Below are 20,532 nucleotides of genomic sequence, written 5' to 3' on the forward strand. Positions count from 1 at the left end.
GACAATCCACAGTTCACACTGAAATGTCAACATAAACATTTCATTTTATATTTATTGTAAAAGCAATATACAGTAAAAATACAGAATAGCATAAGGTTACATTAAGATGGAAAGTAAAAATTTTCCTCCCCCCACCCCAAGTCTTTCAATGTCACAACTATAAAGTTTCTTTAAAATACTACTTAATACATTCTAACAAGTCAAAAGGCTTTGTTTCTTCTTGGTTTTATTGTTGAGATACATTAAAATATTAAGCATTGGCCCAGTGTGGTGGCTCACACTTGTAATCCCAGCACTTTGGGAGGCCAAGGTGGGTGTATCACTTGAGTTCAGGAGTTTGAGACCAGCCTGGCCAATATGGCAAAACCCCATCTCTACTAAAAATACAAAAATTAGCTGGGCATGGTGGTGCATGCCTACAGTGCCAGCTACTCAGGAGGCTGAGGCAGGAGAATTGCTTGAACCTGGGAGGTGGAGGTTGCAGTGAGCTGAGATGGCACCACTACACTCCAGCCTGGGTAACAGAGTGAGACTCTGTCTCAAAAAAAAAAAAATAATTAAGCATCACTACTGTTCAGATGACTGAAAGTATTTTATAATAAAATATGGTTAACACTGTTGCCAAAAGCACAATTTCTTTACAATTAATATTCCTCATTAAATATTGCCCAAATACTTACATATCCTACCCCTGCTGATCACCAAAATTGTATAGTCTTATCTTGCAAATATAGTACATATACAATTAAACAGTTGGAAAACATATAGAGATTGACCACAAATAAGGCCCACAAGGTACTGCTGTGTAATGTATCTACCATCAGGTTGATCAGGCCAGTTGTTATATTTGACAGCAAGAAAAATATTAACTGTTTTCTGTTTAGAGCTGTGATTAAACAAAGACTGGGTTCCATTCTTTCAGCTTCAGGGACTAAAGATTCTGAATGCTTTTTATTTGTAACAGGTGACTGGATAAGTTTCCAAGAACATGGTACTAGAGCTCCATTAATTAGAAATTTGGCAAAACTCAAAATTATATCACCCAGTAATAAACTACTAAGAAGGATCAGGCTAGAAGCAACTATCCAAATACAAAAGGCTAAATTTGCCATTCTTCGAGATACTGCTTCTACATTTACTTGAACTACGTAAAGAGATATGAAGAGGCTAATAGCTGCTAGTAAAAGAAAACAGGCTACTTTTATCAAGTCTTTGATATGTGATCGGTTCTTATGCATGTATAACCCTGTTTGCACACCAGCCATGTGTATTGCCACATACCCCAGGGTAGAGATTATTCCTTCACGGTTGGCATTTAATAGACCAACCCGTGTGCCACTACCATCAGTGCCATATAATATTAACCTCTTCAGTGAGGTAAAGTCAAGGGCTAGCTGGTATAATATAGTAATGCTGAGGGCAATAATCCAGGACTTATTTAGGGGAAAAATAATCAAAAGCAGTGGTGTTATCAATTTCACAACTATTATGGTAAAGAAAAAGTTCCAGTGAACTCCATACTCAGTTAAATGTTCCTGATAGCCTATTGATTTTATAATGGCTAATCATCCGATTCCTAGGAAGACTAATGGCCATACAGAGTATAGTGAGTTTGTAAAGTAACGCAATTTGGACCCTTCCATATATTTTCTCCTCCTGACCTCTAGACAAACCATTGCAGACCCAAAAACAAAGCCACCTACTCCAAAATCCATTGCTCCTGTCCCATAGAGCTCAGTTTTGGCAAATCTTCTGGGAAAAAGTGGGAAGTCCACAGCCAAAATAGCAATAGCAGTAAATGCACTGGTAATTACACGGAAACAGGAGATGGCTGGAATGCATTCTGATTCTAGACTGATGTTCAAGAATTTTTCAAGGATTTTTAGGAAAGGCAGTCTGGCATAGCAGGTCCTCCTTCGGTATATTTGATACAACAGCCCTGCCCCAAAGATAATTACACCAAGAAGCTCAAGGAGGATAAATGAAGCCCAAATGGTCAAAGTGGCTACCATGGGAACTATTAGGACAACAAAGTCAATGAAGAATCTAGTTTTCCAGGTATGTGAAAAAGAACACAAGTACTGTGAGAAAATGATCAGGAACCCTCTGCACAGGATACAGAATGCAGGAAAGCACAATCCCTGGGTGATTTCCAGCACGGTGGTTCCATTGAGGTTACTGACAAAAGCTTCCTTCATCTGCTTTTCAGACATTTTTCTTCCTGTGAAAACAAGAGCAAAGGAATGGATTTGTGAAAAGCAGCATTCTTGTGTAATTAGCATACCTGGCTTAATTTTACTCTTATTACTAGATTTCAGAGCAGAACTTTGGGCCCTAATGAGTTCACCTAGGATTTGTGATTCCCCTTCCGAGGATTGTGGGAAGAAGCTTAACACTAATGTGTTCAGATAGAAATGTCATACTAATAATATGAAATTATTGGTTACAAAGCTTCAGCTATTCCCTGTACAAGACAGACTCACAAAGAAAGTGAATTTGGAGCCAGGCGCGGTGGCTCACACCTGTAATCCTAGCACTTTGGGAGGCCGAGGTGGGAGGATCACCTGAGGTCAAGAGTTCGAGACCAGCCTGGTCAACATGGTGAAAGCCCGTCTCTACTAAAAATACAAAAATTAGCCAGGAGTGATGGCACCCGCCTGTAATCCCAGCTACTTGAGAGATGAGGCAGGAGAATCGCTTGAACCGGGAAAGCAGAGGTTGGAGTGAGCCACTGCACTCCAGCCTGGGCCACAGAGTGAGACTGTTGACTGTCTCAAACAGAAAAAGAAAAGAAAAAGCAAAGGAAAAGAAAGCAAATTTGGGATATAAACTCTGAGAATGGCATCATAGGCAGATGGGAATTTCTATTATGGAGCACAGTACGTATCATGAAGATTCTTTGATGAAAATTGAATAGGATTTACTAATGACTTTAAAGCAAATTCAAAGGCTAGGGGCCAAGTACATTTTGAAGTTGGGGGCCTTGGTTCCAGTTCAGAGCCTCTCCAAACCTACTGCCTCGGTACAAAACGTGACCCCTGCAGTGATTTCTGGATCCCCAGGCTGCTCCTTTCCTCATTTACAGACAGTTATGTTTTCAGGTTAGGATGGAAGTAGGTACGATGGGTGCATTAAGAATGGATGTATAGCACATACTAGTGTCAGTTGCTCTTTTATTAAGGGTTGTAAAACACCTCTGAATGCCACACATCATTGTCTGAAAAACGGCATACTGGAAGAACACATTTGTTGGTTAAACATGAACCTAGAGTTTCTCAGTGTACCATGAGCTGAATAAGTAAGCGAATGCATGCGTGCATTATGGCCTGTCTGGAACCTGTGACAATACCTCACAGTAACCTACTCAAATCAGTTGACCATTAAAAATAAAAGTCCTAGCGGAGAGAAGTGGCTCATGCCTGCAATCCTAGCGCTTTGGGAGGAGAGAGGATCGCTTAAGGCCAGGAGTGAAAAAAAAAAAAAAGAAAAATTAAAAATTAGCTGAGCTTGGTGGTGCGCGCCTCTAATCCCAGCCACTCGCCAGGCTGAGGCGGAGGATTGCTTGAGTCCAGAGGTTGAAGGCAGCAGTGAGCCGAGATCGCGCCACTGCACTCCTACCTGGGCGACAGAGCGAGACTCCGTCTCTTAAAAAATAAACATAAAAATAAAAAGTCTTTTTCCTAACAGACGCCCGACCTGGCCGCGCACTACCCGTATACCTCACGTGCTCCAAAAGGTGCCGGCGCCCCCAGCAGACAGTCTACGTGGGCAGGGCCGCCGGACTCCCGCTGCACCCGCCAAACCACGCGGGAACCATCCGCTTCCGCCTCCCGTGCAGCACTTCCGGCCGACGCAGGCAGCTGGCACTTCCGGGCGGGCCGATTCCGCGCGTCTCCGCCTATCATGGCGCTCGTCCCATTGTCCCATGGGCTACCCACTCCTGTCATGTCCTTTAGGCTGGTGCAGGCCAGATCTTCTAGGGCTGTAGCCCTGAGAGGAACGCCTGGAGAAGAAACGGCGCGCCGTGCACCTCACACGGCCCCTCAGACCTCACGGCGAGGCCCTATCAGGGTAATGGGGTCTGCCGGACCCGCACAAGACTCCGCCGCGGCGACCTCTACTCAAAGACCCTCAGCCCTGGGGGCGCCCGAAGGCCCAGGAAACTGTGCTTCTGCGCTTCTCCCCTAGAACGTGGGAAGCTGCCGCTTTACCCTCATTTTACCCCAGGGTCGCAAAACATCTCACCGTAGTTGGAGCCCGCAAGCCGGACCAGGTTTCCCGGGCAAGCCACGTGGGCCCCGCGCCGCGAGTGCGCGCCCCGCCCCTGGGGAGGAGCCGGCCGACCCTCGGCCACTTAGCCAGTGCCGCAGGCGACGGGGTGCGGTTCGGCGGTCCCAGGTTCTTCTCCTCACTGCACGCTCTTGCCCCTCCTCTTTTCTCCTCTGCCTGTATTCTTCCCGCCACCTGACCTGGCCCGCCCGCCTTTCCAAGTCTGGCCGGGCGGGGGCCTTAAGCACTGCGGCTCAGGCCGTGGGACCGGTGAGTGTCAACCCGATCCCATATCTGAAGCCCTTCAGACGCGGAAGGGGCTTGGGAGGTCATTTTGCCCTGCAGCGCTGAGGAAGAAGTAGGCGTCTCCACTTCCCCTTCCAAAGCGCCGTTTCCCTTCTTTTTGCCTTTTCCTTTTGACCCTCTTGTGTCTCACGAGGGGGTAGCCCAGCTCTTGGCTCTTGCTTGAAACAGAAGTCTTTCTTGATCACCTTTCCACCTTTCCGCCTGGCCGGCAGGGGGGCGGCCTGCATGGGGAGAGGGTCCTTGCTCCACTCTTCGCCCAACTCAGGACCCCGGGAGGGGGCGGCTTGTCCCGGGAGCTGTCAGGGGAGCTGCGCCCTTGGCTGGGGTCACGTCCACCTTCCTGGGAAGGACATACTCTCTCCGTGCTAGGTGCTTCCGGAACGGCATCCCAGCCCTGGGTTTGCGGCAAGACGCCCGGACCATGAGTCCCCGGTTCCCGCCGGGAACCTCGGGGCGGAGCCAGCTGGACTCATGAAGACCCTTACCCAGCGCTTCTCAGCGTCTGCCCTCCCACTGTCCTCCATGCCTAGAAAGAAACTGAGTCTGAGAAGGAGGGACTGGTGATCAGGTTGCCACTTGCCTTGATTCGGTGTTCCATTTACTCATTACTGTCTCCCTTCTGCCCACAGTGGTCACACCCTTTCCAGAAATTCTTGGCTGGTAACCGCGAAACCGACTGGAGCAGGAGCTGGGAGAACTGGAGAAAACGGCTCTCATCTCACTTGACTCCAGCTAGGAGCTGATGCTGCATCGTAATAACATTTGCAGAGCGCTCTCACAGGTATTAGCCCCCTTAACGCTTCATTTAGCCCCGTGAGATCTGGATATTATCACTCCGTTTTGTAAACGAGGAAACAGAGTGAGGCTTAGTTCTTGAGTTCTGTGCCAGGGGCCTTGGGTTTTGGATTCAAACCCCAAACCTGTTGTGCTGCCTCTCTGGACCTATTGCTTGAGATGAGTTCCCAGTTGAAAGAGCTTTGTTCTCTGAAGCCCTCTGCATGGCTGTCCCTTGGATGGAGTATAGTCAGTGTCCAGGGTCAAGATCTTCTAGGGCTGTAGCACCGCACCTTTCCTGGTCCAGCACAGTCCTGATGCCTGTTTCCGCCTGAATTGTCCTTTTTCCAGCTTCTATGGAAGTCCCTATCCCTGGGTTCTTTAAAGACTTGATGTATTCAGAGCCTTAAGAAAGTCTCCACCAGGGTTAATCCGTTGCAGGCGCGCTTCACCCACAGCCTCATCTCTCCTTGCTAGGGGTGGTGCCAAGGCCTAGAAAATTCCAAGTCTGAGGGTCACTTAACCATTCTTCAAAGATTGGCTTAGGCCCAGCCTCACAACACTCCACCTCCCAGATGGATTCAGCTCCCTGAAATCCTCACCTTCTTGAAGTTGACACTAGACTGCTCACCTGATTAGTGCTCCCAAATGGATCATCAACCGTTAGTCGTAGTGCTAACAGTGTTTATCCTCTGAGTGAATACTCAGTTCGTACTTTGTGCGGTGCTGTCAAACCATGACCTCATTGACCTTCACAACCACTCCTTATGAGGCAGATTTAACTGTCCCCATTTTCAAGGTAAGAAATTGAGGTAGGTGATGTGCCTGACCCAGAATCACACACCCAGTGAGTGGTTGAACTATGATGTAAACTACCACACCACACCTTTCCTGGAGCAGCAAGAGATGACTCCAGCCTCTCCTCCCCACCAGCAACTGGCTACACTGAAATAAGATATTTCTGTGTAGTGTAGAGGACAGGGCACAAGACTTCTCTGTCTCCCCAGCGTCTTCTTCCTCCTCCATGGCACACTGACCCGGAGGGTTTGCAGCCCCACCCCAACCCAAACCCTAACCCTGTAATCAGACTGGCCCGGGGAGCCTCTGAGGCTCTCATAAAAGTTTCCCTGTCTCCTAATTGGCAAGGGAAAGGACAGGCCCACTCTCTGCCCAGGCCTGCCTTGCATGTCATTTTGGTTGCTTCTGCTAGGTGGGAAGGAGTGAGTGAGTCACCCCAGAAAAGCCCTCACCTGTGTGTGGTCCTTGTCTTCTCTCTCATGCCACAGGCTGTGGAGTGATTTGTCTGAGATTCCTCCAGAACTGAGCCCTTTGTTGGAACCATACCCCAGCCCATGGTCCCATGACTAGGTGGATAGTACTGCTTGTACCTCCTGCAACCCAGAACCCTGGCTGACGACTTTGAAGGAGGATGCTCCAGCAGGTAAAACCTCAACCTTAGATAACCCAGGCCCTCAAGCACCTGTAGCATCTTTTGCTAGCCCTAACCTGGAAGGAAGGGAAAGCCCCCTTAAAGGTCTCTTTTCTCTCCTCAAATTGTCTCTCCAGTGCCTTTTACTCATCATCAAGAAACTCTTCCTGATACCTAATTTGAATCTGTCTTGTGGTTTTTAGCTCCTTTCTTTGGGATAGGTAAGGTGGGATGGGTAAGGGAATCCTTAGGGCACTTTGGGAATTCTGCAGAGGAAGTCCTGAGAGATGTCCCTGCCACCTGAATTGTTGAGGCATAGTAGAAGCCTGGGGCTTGCAAGAGGATGTGCTCCTTGAAGCTAAGCCTTAAAGAACAAGAAAGAATTAGCCACTTGGAGAAGGAAAATAAGCACTCCAGGCAAAGAGGTCAGCCTGTACAGAAATGTAGGAGACTATCTATGAGGAAATATAGAAGGATTCTAATGAGTGAATGATGGGTTACATGATCCCCATGTCTCCGCCTCTCTGAAAAGGCTACTGTTGCCCCAGGCCTGTAGGATTCCAAATCACCCTTTACAGTGGAGCTCTGTCTCATACCCATATCATCCTTCGTGTGTAGCTCTTGGTCCTGAGAGAGTGGCAGTACTTATCTGCTGACTTTTTATTGTACCAAGTATTGCCAGGCACTGGGCTGAGGCAGATGTTGAGGGTGGTGCTTGCCCTCAGGGAGCTCAGAGTCTAGTGGAGTCTTGGGTAGGTAAGTGCCTGAACTCAGCAAGGTAGCAGCCAGGTGTGGGGCCTGCCAGCCTCAAGGGAGCCATAGTAGACACGGCAGCTTGACCTTCCAGCCATATGGCTCCTGGAACAGATTTGAAGGTAAGAAGTGGGCAAAACAGTTGACTGCTCTGGGCTTTTTTATTGCTTATTTTTAACTTTTTTTCTCTTATTAAAAAAAGGTATATCAATACAATGGAATAAAGCAAGTTACACAAAAATATAATACTTTTCAGTGTTCTTAAAATATGTAGGGAAAAAAACCTATGATATTCTCTAAAATATTGGTTATTTCTGGGTAGTATGATTATGGATTTTTATGCTCCTTTTGCTTATCTCTATTTTCCAATTTTTTTTTTTTTTTTTTTTTTGAGACAGAGTCTCACTCTGTCACCCAGGCTGGAATGTAGTGGCTTGATCTTGGCTCACTGCAACCTCCGCCTCCCAGGTTCATGCCATTCTCCTGCCTCAGCTTCTCGAGTAGTTGGGACTACAGGCGCCAGCCACCACGCCTGGCTAATTTTTTGTATTTTTTAGTAGAGATGGGGTTTCACCGTGTTAGCCAGGATGGTCTTGATCTCCTGACCTCGTGATCCACCCACCTCGGCCTCCCAAAGTGCTGGGACTACAGGCGTGAGCCACCGCGCCCGGCCTCTAAATTTTTTTTAATAATTTTTATTTATTTATTTATTTATTTATTTTTATTTTAGAGATGGAGTCTCACTCTGTTGACAAGGCTGGTCTCAAACTCCTGACCTTAGGTGATCCGTCCGCCTCGGCCTCCCCAAGTGCTTTTACAGGCGTGAGCCCCCGCACCCATCCGTGAGACCCTGTCTCTTAAATAAATAAATAAATAAGGCCAGGCACGGTGGCTCATGCCTGTAATCCCAATACTTTGGGAGGTCGAGGCGGGCAGATCACCTGAGGCCAAGAGTTCGAGACCAGTCTGGCCAACATGGCAAAACCCTATTTCTACTAAAAATACAAAAACTAGCCAGGTATGGTGGTGCATACCTGTGATCCCAGTTACTTGGGTGGCTGAGACATGAGAATCACTTGAACCTGGGAGACAGAGGTTGCAGTGAGCCAAGATTGTGCCACTGCACTCCAGCCTGGGCGATAGGGCGAGACTCTGTGTCAAAAAAAAAAAAAATACAAAAGCCACTTTTAGAAGAATAGCTAACCCCTTTTGGCAGATTCCAGATGGCCTTTCTAAATCCTTCATGTGTTTATGTGCTTGTATCTGTGAGGTAGGTACCATTATCCCATTTTACAGAAAAGAACTTTAAAAAATTATTAGAAACAGGGTCTCACTTTGTCGCCCAGTGCAGTGATATCACCATAGCTCACTGCAGCCTCAGCCTCCTGGGCTTAAGCAACTCTCCTGCGTCAGCCTCTAGAATAGCTGGGGTTACAGGCACATACCATAACACCCAGCTAATTTTTAAATATTTTTTATAGAGACAGGGTCACCTTGGCCTCCCTAAGTGCTGAGATTACAGGCTTGAGCCACTATGGCCAGCTGGAAATTTTTCTATTTTTATTTTTTACTTTAGAGACAAGGTCTTGCTCTGTTGGCCAGGCTAGAGTGCAGTGGTACGATCATAACTCATTGCAGCCTCGAACTTTTAGGCCCAAGTGGTTCTTCTACCTCAGCCTCCCAAGTAGCTGGGATTACAGGGACCAGATGAGGAGAATTGAGGCACAAAGAGATGAAGAAATTAACATAAGAGTAATATAACTGTAAGAGGTAGAATCAGGATTCAAAGCCAGACAACTAACTTTCAAGTCCAGGTACTTGATCACTATACTCAGATGCCACTCTGGTTGGATCAGAACTCTTCATAAATTGTGTCTGTGTTTGTGAGTGGTTTGTGTGGTGGTGTTTTTTTTTCCCCTTCATAAAAGCAGAGGGATATGCATAGATATAGCTGTGCTCTGACCTCAGTAGTTACTCTGGAGGCCAAGAGCCTACCTTGTGCATTATAGTGGGCCCAAAGTTCAGAGAACAGGCAGTGGTTTTGGAAGAAATGCATTACTGGGCCTCTTGGAGGAAACTTGCCACCATGGCTTATTTCTATGAGAGGTTTGAAATTTTAGGCTCACCATTCTCATTGGAAATTCACCTGTTGTATCACAGACCTCTTCCTTCAAAAGCACATTTCAGCAAGATACCTGTCTTCAACCCCCACTCTATCTTTCTTGCATCCCCAAAGGAGACAGTAGGAGAAATGGGACCACGGGAGGAAGTGGAGGGATGATACATGTGGAAAGGTTTGACATCAAGGACGGGCAAAGGAAGATAGGGTGACTCATGCCTCTAGTCCCAATTACTTGGGAAGCTGAGGCAGAAGGATCACTTGAGCTCAGGAGTTGGAGGCTGCAGTGAGATATGATCACACCACTGCACTGCAGCCTGGGTAGCAGAGCAAGATTGCATCTCTTAAAAAAGAAAGGAAAAAAAAAAGATAGGCAAGGGAGGAGAAAGGACCTGTTCCCTTGGTGCCTATTCTTCACCTCAGATAGCCTTCTGAGCCAGGCTGTCTCTCAAGCAGACTCCGGCCAAGGGAACCAATTCATTAGCCAGCCTAAATTTAAGCCACAAAAGGCAGGTGATGAAGACGTGGGGCTACCTCTCTCAGAAGGTACAGCTGTTTTACATCAAAAGCTGAACTGTCTCTTCCCAAAAAGGCCTAACCCATGGTTCTTTTCCTTTGCAACATTCCTATAGCCTTATTTCTAATAAGGCTAGTAGCCTGGAAGTGCTACTTAAGTGGCCGGAGCTCTTGGCAGAAGAGATAGCATTTGTTGAGTACATGCTGTATGCCGGGCACTGACTAAATGCTTTGTATATCTCTTCTTGCTTTTCTTCCCAATAACCCTGTCAGTTGAGTTTATTTTCCTTTATTTACAAATAAAGAAACTGTGACTCAAAGAGGGTAACTTACCCAGGCTCACAGGGCTAGTAAGAGGCAGAACTGAAATTTGAACCCAACCAGACTATGATACCAGAGTCTCCTTCTACTATACAGGTTCCCACCCTTCTGTAGCTGCCAGCTGTTCTGAGTACCAGCTGTCATGGCCTTTATGTTTTTTGGTTTTTTGGTTTTTCTTTTTTTTTTTTGAGACAGAGTCTTGCTCTGTCGCCCAGGCTGGAGTGCAGTAGCACAATGTTGGCTCACTGCAAGCTCCGCCTCCCGGGATCACGCCATTCTCCTGCCTCAGCCTTCCGAGTAGCTGGGACTACAGGCGCCCGCCACGCCTGGCTAATTTTTTGTATTTTTTTAAGTAGAGACAGGGTGTCACCGTGTTAGCCAGGATGGTCTCGATCTCTTCACCTTGTGACCCACCCGCCTTGGCCTCCCAGAGTGCTGGGATTATAGGCGTGAGCCACTGCGCCTGGCCTCACCTTCATGTTATCTCTTCCAGGTCAATGGCCACAATCTGGGGTCTGATGGCCAAGCCAGGGAGTACCTCAGAGAAGACCTGCAGGAGTTCCTGGGTGGGGAGGTCCTGCTGTACAAGCTGGATGACCTCACTAGGGTGAATCCTGTGACACTAGAGACAGGTATGGGCCTCCCATTCCTCAAGAGTACCATCTCCAGGAGGTTGGAGGTGTGATGAGAGTAGTCAGCACAGCTTCTCCAGGTCAGACGGAGGTCGGCAGGACTCCTAATCTGGAGCCAGGTGGGCTGCTCCAGACCTCCGCCTGAGGGAGCATGACAGCTGCACCTGGGCTCCCCAGGGCATGCTTTGCTTCAGATTTGGAGCTCGTCTTAATTAGATCTTGTATCTGTTCTTCAGGGAGCTGCTGGGATTTAATGATTCTTGGCTAATTGCAGAAAGAGGGCTGTTACTTAAGTAGATGTCTGTGTGTGTGGTTTGACTATATTTGAGCCCGAGTTTGCTAAAGGCATCTCTGCCTCAGTCCTGAGGTGCCTGCAGGCCCGGTACATGGCAGACACATTCTACACTAATGCTGGCTGCACCCTGGTAGCCTTGAACCCCTTCAAGCCTGTTCCTCAGCTCTACTCGCCCGAGCTAATGAGAGAGTACCATGCTGCGCCTCAGCCCCAGGTAAGGCTCTGCCGCTGCCTGTGGCCTCAGGGCTCCTCTACCTCCCACTAAACCTCTTTGCAGTTACCCCTGTCCTTATTCATCTATTCACCAGCCATGTGGTCATTCAGAGTCTGCTAGTGCCATGGCCTGCCCAATAGGAGCTGGCAGAATTTTGAACCATAAAAAACTGACTACAGGACAGAAGGTGCAAAGTGGGGAATAAATATTTGTTTAACTGAGTTTGAAACCTAAAATAGAGACATAAGAGAAAGGATTTTTTTTTCTTGTTTGTGGTTTTATTAACAGGAAAGGATTTATAAAGGTATTATATATTTGTGTATTTAACAAACTACCTTATTTTTTTTTAATTATTCATTTATTTTGAGATGGAGTTTCACTCTTATTGCCCAGGCTGGAGTGCAATGGCGTGATCTGGGCTCAGCGCAACCTCCACCTCCTGAGTTCAAGCAATTCTCCTGCTTCAGCTTCCTCAGTAGCTGGGATTACAGGCATATGCCACCACACCTGGCTAATTTTGTATTTTTAGTAGAGATGGAGTTTCTCCATATTGGTCAGGCTGGTCTCAAACTCCTGACATCAGGTGATCCACCCACCTCGGCCTCCCAAAGTGCTGGAATTACAGGTGTGAGCCACCGCACCCGGCCCTATTTATTTTGAGACTGAGTCTCTCCCTGTCACCCAGGGTGGAGCGCAGTAGTGCGATCTTGACTCACCGCAACCTCCGCCTCCAGGGTTCAAGTGATTCTTGTGCCTCAGCCTCCCGAGTAGCTGGGACTACAGGTGCCCACCACCATGCCTGGCTAATTTTTGTATTTTAGTAGAGATGGGGTTTCACCATGTTGGCCAGGCTGGTCTCGAACTCCTGACCTCAAGTGATCCACCCGCCGTAGCCTCCCAAAGTGCTGAGATTATAGGCATGAGCCACTGAGTCCAGCAAAACTACCTTTTTAGAAAAGAATGAAATTATGCACGATAAGGATTGCCCTGGAAAATTCAACATATGTTTATCTCTACTGAGGAAAGTAACTTATTCTTTTACTGAGAAAAGGATAAGTTATTTGGGGTGGGGTGGTGGAGGTACAGACAGATAATGAGCTTGTTGGTGTAAAAGTGCGTGATGCATTCAGGGAGAGGTGAGAGAAAACTTGCTGGCAGGAGGGAGGTCTTGGGGGCAAGAGGGAGTAGATGAGAGCAGGAAGACGAGAAAGCCAGGGTTGTTTGTGAAGAGTCTGAAGCACCATAGGAGGCAGAGAGAATCTGCAGAGTGTCTTCATCCAGGTAGAGGTGGGACTGGGAACAGAACCCACTAGACGAATAATTACTCTGGGAGTTGGGTTTAAGAAGGTGAGGCAGGAGGCAGAGACAACAGTTGGAGGCTTTGTATCCCTCTAGGTGATAGGTGGCTGGGGCAAGGGCAGGTGTAGAGAGGAGTGGCTCTGATGCCATATGGAACAGTTGCCTTCTCCCTCAGCAAGCTGTGGCTAAGTTATCACTGCTGGCTGGGTTAGCTGGGCATTGTGGAGGCGTGGCCCTCCAGAAGTTCATGCATGATGAGGTATCCAGTTGGAATCCAGGGGAAGTCTGTCCTGAGAGCCCTGTCTGCTGTCTGCCCTGCCTCCTGAAAAGTAAAAGCCAAGTTGTAGTCTCCTATGTTTCCTCAGCATCCAGCTTGATTGATGCCTAGTACATTGAAGACAGTTAATAGTTGTTGAAGAAAAGGAGAACAGTGGTTTTGGAATTTAAGTCGTGGATATACTTACTTGCTGAGTGGCCTTGAAAGGTTATTTAACTCCTCTGAACCTCACATTCCTTATGTATAAAATACGGTTATATTTCCAATTAGTGGACAGACTTAGTAGTTTATAAGAACTTTGCAAATTGCAAATTATAGTAAAATGAAGTAATAGGCAGAAGGATAAGACAATTAAAGCAAGATAAGATGGGAGTATAAAGTGTTAATGTTATAAACTGGTCAAGGCTAGCACTGCTTCTAGGCTGAGAGAAGATGAGTAGGTAAAGCCAGCATAGGGGTTCTAAAGTTGGGCCTAACACTGTGACATCCAGAAAATTTTTCTGGAGGAAGCATCCCACCACTGCTATTGGCAGCCTCCCCATCTCAGTCATCGTTGGCTCAGTCATCATTGAAAAACAGGCATTCCCTCACATGACCTTTCACTCCTTGATGTTCCAGAAACTGAAGCCCCATGTGTTCACTGTGGGTGAACAGACCTACAGGAATGTCAAGAGCCTGATTGAACCAGTCAACCAGTCTATTGTTGTCAGTGGAGAGAGTGGTGCTGGAAAGGTAGGAAGACGTCTTTCCCATCCTGTCAACTCACGACTGGCTGGGTGGACAGGGAGGCAGGGGTCATTCCTTGGCCTTCCTTGTGGAGTTGTTTGCTTCCTAATTATTCCCAGATATGCTGGCTGAAGCTGGGGTTGGTGCACAATGGTGGGCTAGCACTGAGCCAGAAGTCAAGAGACAGGATTCCAGTCCAGGCTGTACTGCTAGCTCTGCCATCACCCTGGGTGAAATAGGAATGAAGCTTCCTTTCTAAGTCTTATTTTCTCATTGAAAGTCTCTCCCAGCTCTGACACCACTGGAAACAAAAGTCAGCTGCTGGGGATTCCAGCATAGTGGTTAAGAAGACATCAGAAAAGTACTTAGCTTCTGCAAAGCTCTCAGTTCTTCCACTTGTAAAATGGAAAGGGAGGACCAACACCTGACTCATAGGACTTCTGTGAGAGTTAAATGAGTCACTGTACATATGGTACCTGGTGGCATGCTTGGCATGTGGCAGTGCTCCTCCAAAGTAGCTGGGGTTCTTGTGGGAAAGAGTTTGTTGGAGTAGACCACCTGAACCCTCTGGGTTGCCCATGGTGGCAAGGGCAGTATATTGGGCCAGGTGTTGGGGAGGACAGAAGCTCCTGGTATGGCCACGTGGCCTTCTGGGTAGCAAAACCATAACAGGATGTTGGATATAGATGAGTGGGGAGTTGCACAGCTGGTCAAAGGAGACTATTGGCCAAGGCCTGGCCACCTTCTTGACAAGCCTCACCCAGCTGCCTCGCCCTTTCCACAACACTTTTACCTTCATGAGGAACTCTTTGGACCGTAAACTCCTCCTGCCTTCACTCACATATGAGAATTGCTGAACACTGAGAACTTGCCAGGTTCTAGGCTTCTGGCTGGGCACTGAGGGGTGGCAGTGGGATGAAAAATGCAACATGTAGCTTTCAGGGGGCACTTAGTCTGCTGAGAGAGACAGACAAGAAAACAAAGACAGTAAGTTGCAGGGATGAGGGCTTGGACTTGGGTTAGGAGGGGATCTCTAGGAGCTATATCAAGGTGGCTAGTGAAGTGGCTTATGCCCAGCTTCTCAACGAAGCCTTGTCCCCCAGAATTGCTCTGGGGAACTGAAGCTGAACCTGGCCCAAGACTCATCTGGCCAGAGAGCTTGGTAACCCTTTATTGAGCAGCCACTGTAGCCCTGGGCTGGGCCTGGTATATTTTCAAAAATTTATTTTTAATAAATAGTAATGTAGTTACATAGTTCAAAAAATCAAGCAATACTACAAAGCTTATAAAGAAAAACAGCAAACCTGCTCCTTGTGTTTCAACCTTGTTCCCTCTCTCCAGATGGCAGTTACTTGCACATCTTTTATCAGTTTATCTGGGTGTTTACATCCGTATTTTTAAACTACTGCTTATATTGTTAGTGACTTTTTGGTTTTGGACCTTATCTGTTCACTTCCTACATTGATGAGGATTTAACCCTTATTTCCCTGCCCTCAAAATATATATTCTGTATATAATTATTTCATAATTTCTAATTAAGTTAATAAGCAGTATTTACATGGTTATGGTCCTGTGTATATTAATAGCAGAGCCATATAATATACTATATATTCTTGCATAATTTTTATTTTCCCTGTTTTCCCTGTTTAGTTTAATAGTGGTGTACAAAAACTAAACCAGTGAAAAAGTGGGGCAAGTAAAATAAATAATAAATAAATAATTGCCCCATTTTTTCACTTGTTTAGTTTTTATATACCATTATTAACTCATTACCAGACTTGTCACCAAATCTGGAAAACACCTGTCAAACTGGCAAGCAAATCAGCTTCTTTCATTGGAGATACCCTTCCTAGAGCTCTCAGACCACATCTTTTCTTCCGTCTGGATTGGTGGCTACTCAGGGCTGCTGCCACACAGCTGTTGCTTGGAAGCTTCTTTGCTTCTGCACATCCCCAGATTCCCATCTGTCCTAGGATAAATCCCCCATGGCGGGAGCCCATAGCGTTCTCTTTATTTTGTTTTTGTTTTTTGTTTTTTTTGAGACAGGGTTTCTGTCGCCCAGGCTGGAGTGCAGGGGCACAATCTCAGCCCACTGCAACCTCCGCCTCCCCAGTTCCAATAATTCTCATGCCTCAGCCTCCCGAGTAGCTGGGATTACAGATGCATACCACCACACCCAGCTAAGTTGTTTTTTTTTTTTTTTTTTTTTTTTTGAGACGGAGTCTCGCTCTGTTGCCCAGGCTGGAGTGCAGTGGCACGATCTCGGCTCACTGCAACTTCTGCCTCCCGGGTTCACACCATTCTCCTGCCTCAGCCTCCTGAGTAGCTGGGACTGCAGGCGCCCGCCACCACGCCTGGCTAATTTTTTGTATTTTTAGTAGAGACGGGTTTCACTGTGTTAGCCAGGATGGTCTCAATCTCCTGACCTCGTGATCCACTCGCCTCGGCCTCCCAAAGTGCTGGGATTACAGGCATGACCCATCACACCTGACCTGCTAATTTTTATATTTTTAGTAGAGTGGGGTTTCGCCATGTTGGCCAGGCTGGTCTTGAACTCCTGGCCTCAAGTAATCTTCCCGCATTGGCCTCCCAAAGTGCTGGGATTACAAGTGTAAGCCACCATGCCCAGCCACTTTGTAAGAGATAGGATTTGTCAGCTGCTTTCTTCAGCCTCTCAGCTTCATTGTACTTTGGGAGTAGGCTTGCATAGATTTGCCTGCCATGGAACAACTATGAATTTTTTTTGAAAGAATGGCTGTGTTATAGTTGTTGAACACTATAGTCATACTACATTTAGGGAGTGCCAGCCCGTGCTGTATTTTAGATGTAATTTCATTCCTTCCTATAGGCTGGTGAGGCCGGAAGACTTTGGGGTGACATCATTGTGCATTTTGTTGGTGTAAGAGAAGGTAATATTTGTGAGTGTTGGTGTTTCAGCATGAAACTGAGAAAGGGAAGCTCAGTGAAGAGGAGAACAGTGGTAGAGTGGACATATTATTATTTGGAGTTGGACCAGCCTGAAATGAGTAAAGATTTCTGGACCGCCAATGACTGTCCATTGCACAGATCCAAGCATACCAGTCAGAAAGCCACTTCCCAGGGAGCATCATGTAGCTTTTAGACTCCAGGGACACCACAAGCCACTATCAGGTGAGAGGTGCAATTGTTACAACCCAGCATAGAGGCCCCCTCTTTATTTCTCAAAGTTTTGGGAGACCCCAAGACCTATAGCCTTTATTTTAGGGACTGTTTAATCGGCTTGGCAGAGAAAGACACTATGTAATTGACCCAGGTCTTTTGAGCTCTTAGCATTAACCAAGATCCTGTAACATAGGCAGATCTAGCCCTTTTGTTTCTATTTCTATATTTAATATCAATTTATATTAAAGTTTTGCAAAAATTTAGCTTTTGGCTAAATTCAGCTTTTGGCCACAACTGTTGGTCAGCAGGGAAACAGAAGGAGAAGGGGGATTTTCACACTTAGCAAGCAACTCATTGTGCCAGTTGCACAAAAGCAGGGTTATAGTGAGATATCCAATTCCCATTAGAGAAACCAGGGAGCTGGAACTCAGAGAACGTAAGTGATTTGCTCACAGTCAAGGCTTGTGAGTGGCGGTGCTAGGATTGGAGCCAGGCTAACTTGGCCCTGAGGACCATATGGAATAGAAACCTTCTCTATGATGCCCCAACAGACACACATACCCATGGTGTTTCAGGTCCACTCTCAGGTTGCTTCTGCTGGGGCCTTATGTGCCTGAGGGCAGAAACTCATAATCATTTGAGGACCCACGTGGTGTTGCAGTCCAGCATGACCATTTCAAAGTCTAACCACTCCTGCATCTGCAAAATGGCATTTTCCCTGCTGGGTGTCTAGGGTAGGGTAGCATCCTACCCTGTATGGTTCCTAGCTGGGGCCCCTGTCACCAGGGAAATGGTGCTGGTTCTCACCCAGAAACAGATAAAGAGGAAGTGTCTCTGCTGAATAAGAACCGGTATGCATGCCTATCCCGACTCCCCACTCCCTGGATGAAGTGGGGCCTCCTGGCATCGTTGATGTTTGTGACGCTATCCCAGGTTGCACTGGCAGCAGCCAACACCAGGGTTTTCCAGTGGCTGAAGTCCAACACGTGGTTAATGTCATTGCCTTTTCCTCCCTTCCTCGGGATCAGAGGAATAAACGTCTCTTACTTAGAACTGTTCCACACAGACTTAGAGTGGCAGAGGAGTACCTTAACCTATCAAAAGCTATTTTGAGCAAAAGCCACTTTGTGTCATTGAAGCTATAGAACTGAGCCACATGAGGGAACTGTTAAAGTCCCAGGGTCAAGGACCAGGTACCCATGTTATCCCGACAGCGCAGAAGCACAGCCTGAGTCTCTTCTTTGGCTGAGCCAAGGGCGTGCTGGAGAGGCCTGAGAGAAGAAGGAGCAGCCCTTGTGACCAGTGCCCTTTTGGTTCACAAGGAATGTCTCCTCTTGTTTAAGTGACTTGGCTGAGCTCGCTACTTCTGCTTTGAGAGTCCAATATCAGGATCAAGACTTTAATTATCCCCAATTTACAGATGATGAAACCATATTGGGCAGGAAAGAAAGTCACCCCAGGAGAGCGAGTTGGACCTGGGCACTGGCTGAGGACAAAGTGGAATGATAATTTGGGATGTAGCTTGTTAAGGGGCCTCACAAGTGTTCTTGTGATCCAGGTGTCAATAAAGCAGAAAAGTTGCCAGGGAGATGAGGGTAGGGTGCACTGCGAGAGTGGGAGAAATTAAAGAGAACATGCAACAAAGCCTGGAACACCGGGAGGTGGATGGAGCACCCTGTTTTGTGCTACGGGAGAAGAGAGCAAGAAAAGGAATCTGTGTTAAATCCCGACAGCCTGCAGGAGAAGCAAATGCCCTTCATTTTGTTCATCAGCAGCAAGACTGGCATCCCTGTAGCTTTGAGAAACCATGCTAGTGTGGATGCCAGCTCACTCCAGTGGGCCTGACTGGGAGACCTTGGGCTGGGGTTCTGGTCTGGGGCTCCTAGGCCTGATGGGAGGAGAGTTCAGCCCAGGTTTCCTGTACTTCAGCTCGTATGCAGACGATGGTCATTGTTGAAATGAGAGACTCAAAGGAAGCTGGAACCTGAACTTTTTTGTTGTCTCACATGGACACCTGTGTTCAGTTTGGGTTCTACCTCTTGCTGACTGTGTGTTCTTAGGTGACTCACTTAAACCTTTCTGAGTCTCATTTTCTTCATTTATAAAATAAAAGACATAACATTTATGTCAGATATTGTCCTGAGCATTAAATGGGAGAATGAGCAAGCCTCTTCTGCATTCCCCTGGCTTCCAGTGGGTGGAGGCCAGAGAAGCTGCTAAACATCCCGCCAGGTGCAGGACAGCCCCCATCAGAAAGAATTGTCTGGCCCCTGATGTCAGTAATGCAGTGTTGAGGAACCCTGGTGTGGGGGAAACAGAATAAACTCAGAAGCTTGGCAGATCTCAATTCCAACCCTGGTTGTACCACCTCCAGCAGGCCTTGGTCAGGGAATAGTATCTAGCTGAAATTCATTGACTTCATTTTGTTTTCATTGAATTTATGTTTTACTGGCTTTCCATTAGTGAGAGTGATACAAATTTCCTTTAAACATGAAGTTGTAAATATAAACAGGTAGGCCATTCACAGAAATATCTAAATTATGTCATAGGAAAGGTGGCACTCTCTCATATGGCAATAATTATGACAGAGGCAGGCAAATGACCTGCGTGACCTGGAGTGACCTGGAGTGACCTGAGCACTGACTCCCAAACGCCCTCTGTAGGATGTCCTGCATCCCCCAGACCCTTTCCTGTGTCCTCCTGTGCCCTATCACCCCCTAGACCATCCAGACCTCAGGCCACCCACCTCTCCGTTACCAGAGCAGTCTCCATTCCTGAACGTGCTGGTCACCAGCAACAGCAGCTGCTCCTCCTCCAGGCAGTTCAGCCTGTACTTGTTCATACAGAGAACGTGGATGGCACTGAGGTAGACATAAGCCTTCAGCTCCCAGTAGACACTGTGAGCTTCCTACCCTGCCCAGACACTCTGGGCTTCCCCCCACACCTCCCCCAGCCTGGCACTCCTGTGCTCATCTGTCTCTCCCAGTGCCCAGCACAGGCGTGGCACGGAGGAAGCGAACAGACCGATTTGAACACATCATCCCGGATTCTCCATTCCCTCTCAAGCCCTGCAGCTAACCCATTGGCAAGCCCTGGAGGCTCTGCCTCCAAAATCCTGCCTATCCCATGTCCAAACGCCTCTCACCATGTCCACTGCTATTTGCAATTCTGTGTGTGTGGAAATATTTCCACAAAATTGGAATGAGCAGGTCACAGCTGTGCCTGGAGGGAATGGCCGGGGAAATGTGCCCTCGCCTTGCTGTTCTATCCAGGCCCACCCAGCTGAGGATGGGGGACCTGCCACCACTGTCCTGGCAGTTCCAGACTCCTGGGAACCGGCAGGTGAGGACCCAAGAGTGTTTTCAGCAACCTGGCTGACCTAGTCATCAGTCAGTCCCACCTTGGCCCATGCCTGTACATGGCACAGATCACAGCTCATTCCATCCTGGCATTACACTGGC

The 20,532-nt window shown here is 47.4% G+C and overlaps 2 protein-coding genes across 23 annotated transcripts in view; one reads left to right on the plus strand and one right to left on the minus strand.

The window, feature by feature from the left end:
* Positions 1-20,532, plus strand: part of LOC100449172 (unconventional myosin-XIX) — a 77,435-nt gene that overhangs the window by 43,862 nt on the left and 13,041 nt on the right. For 3 of the 22 annotated variants that reach the window (XM_063718795.1, XM_054536916.2, XM_054536915.2), the window contains exons 2-8: positions 5,205-5,356; positions 5,827-6,148; positions 6,636-6,790; positions 10,981-11,119; positions 11,480-11,628; positions 13,823-13,936; positions 16,779-19,201. In XM_063718795.1, the coding sequence (XP_063574865.1) occupies positions 6,779-6,790; positions 10,981-11,119; positions 11,480-11,628; positions 13,823-13,936; positions 16,779-17,051 (687 nt within the window). In that variant the 5' untranslated portion in view covers positions 5,205-5,356; positions 5,827-6,148; positions 6,636-6,778 and the 3' untranslated portion in view covers positions 17,052-19,201. Of the gene's footprint in view, positions 1-3,966; positions 4,072-4,160; positions 4,628-5,204; positions 5,357-5,826; positions 6,149-6,635; positions 6,791-10,980; positions 11,120-11,479; positions 11,629-13,822; positions 13,937-16,778; positions 19,202-20,532 lie in introns of those variants that run through there. The other 19 variants (XM_054536912.2, XM_054536913.2, XM_024241604.3 and 16 more) reach the window with 17 other exon arrangements.
* LOC100448141 (phosphatidylinositol-glycan biosynthesis class W protein) lies at positions 27-3,947 on the minus strand. The gene is given in 3 exon segments (XM_063718759.1): positions 27-2,221; positions 3,522-3,618; positions 3,720-3,947. Coding segments are annotated over 3 exon segments (1,848 nt in total). The 3' UTR covers positions 27-698.

The sequence above is a fragment of the Pongo abelii genome, chromosome 19 (genome assembly GCF_028885655.2).
Source record: "Pongo abelii isolate AG06213 chromosome 19, NHGRI_mPonAbe1-v2.0_pri, whole genome shotgun sequence".
Lineage (NCBI taxonomy): Eukaryota > Metazoa > Chordata > Mammalia > Primates > Hominidae > Pongo > Pongo abelii.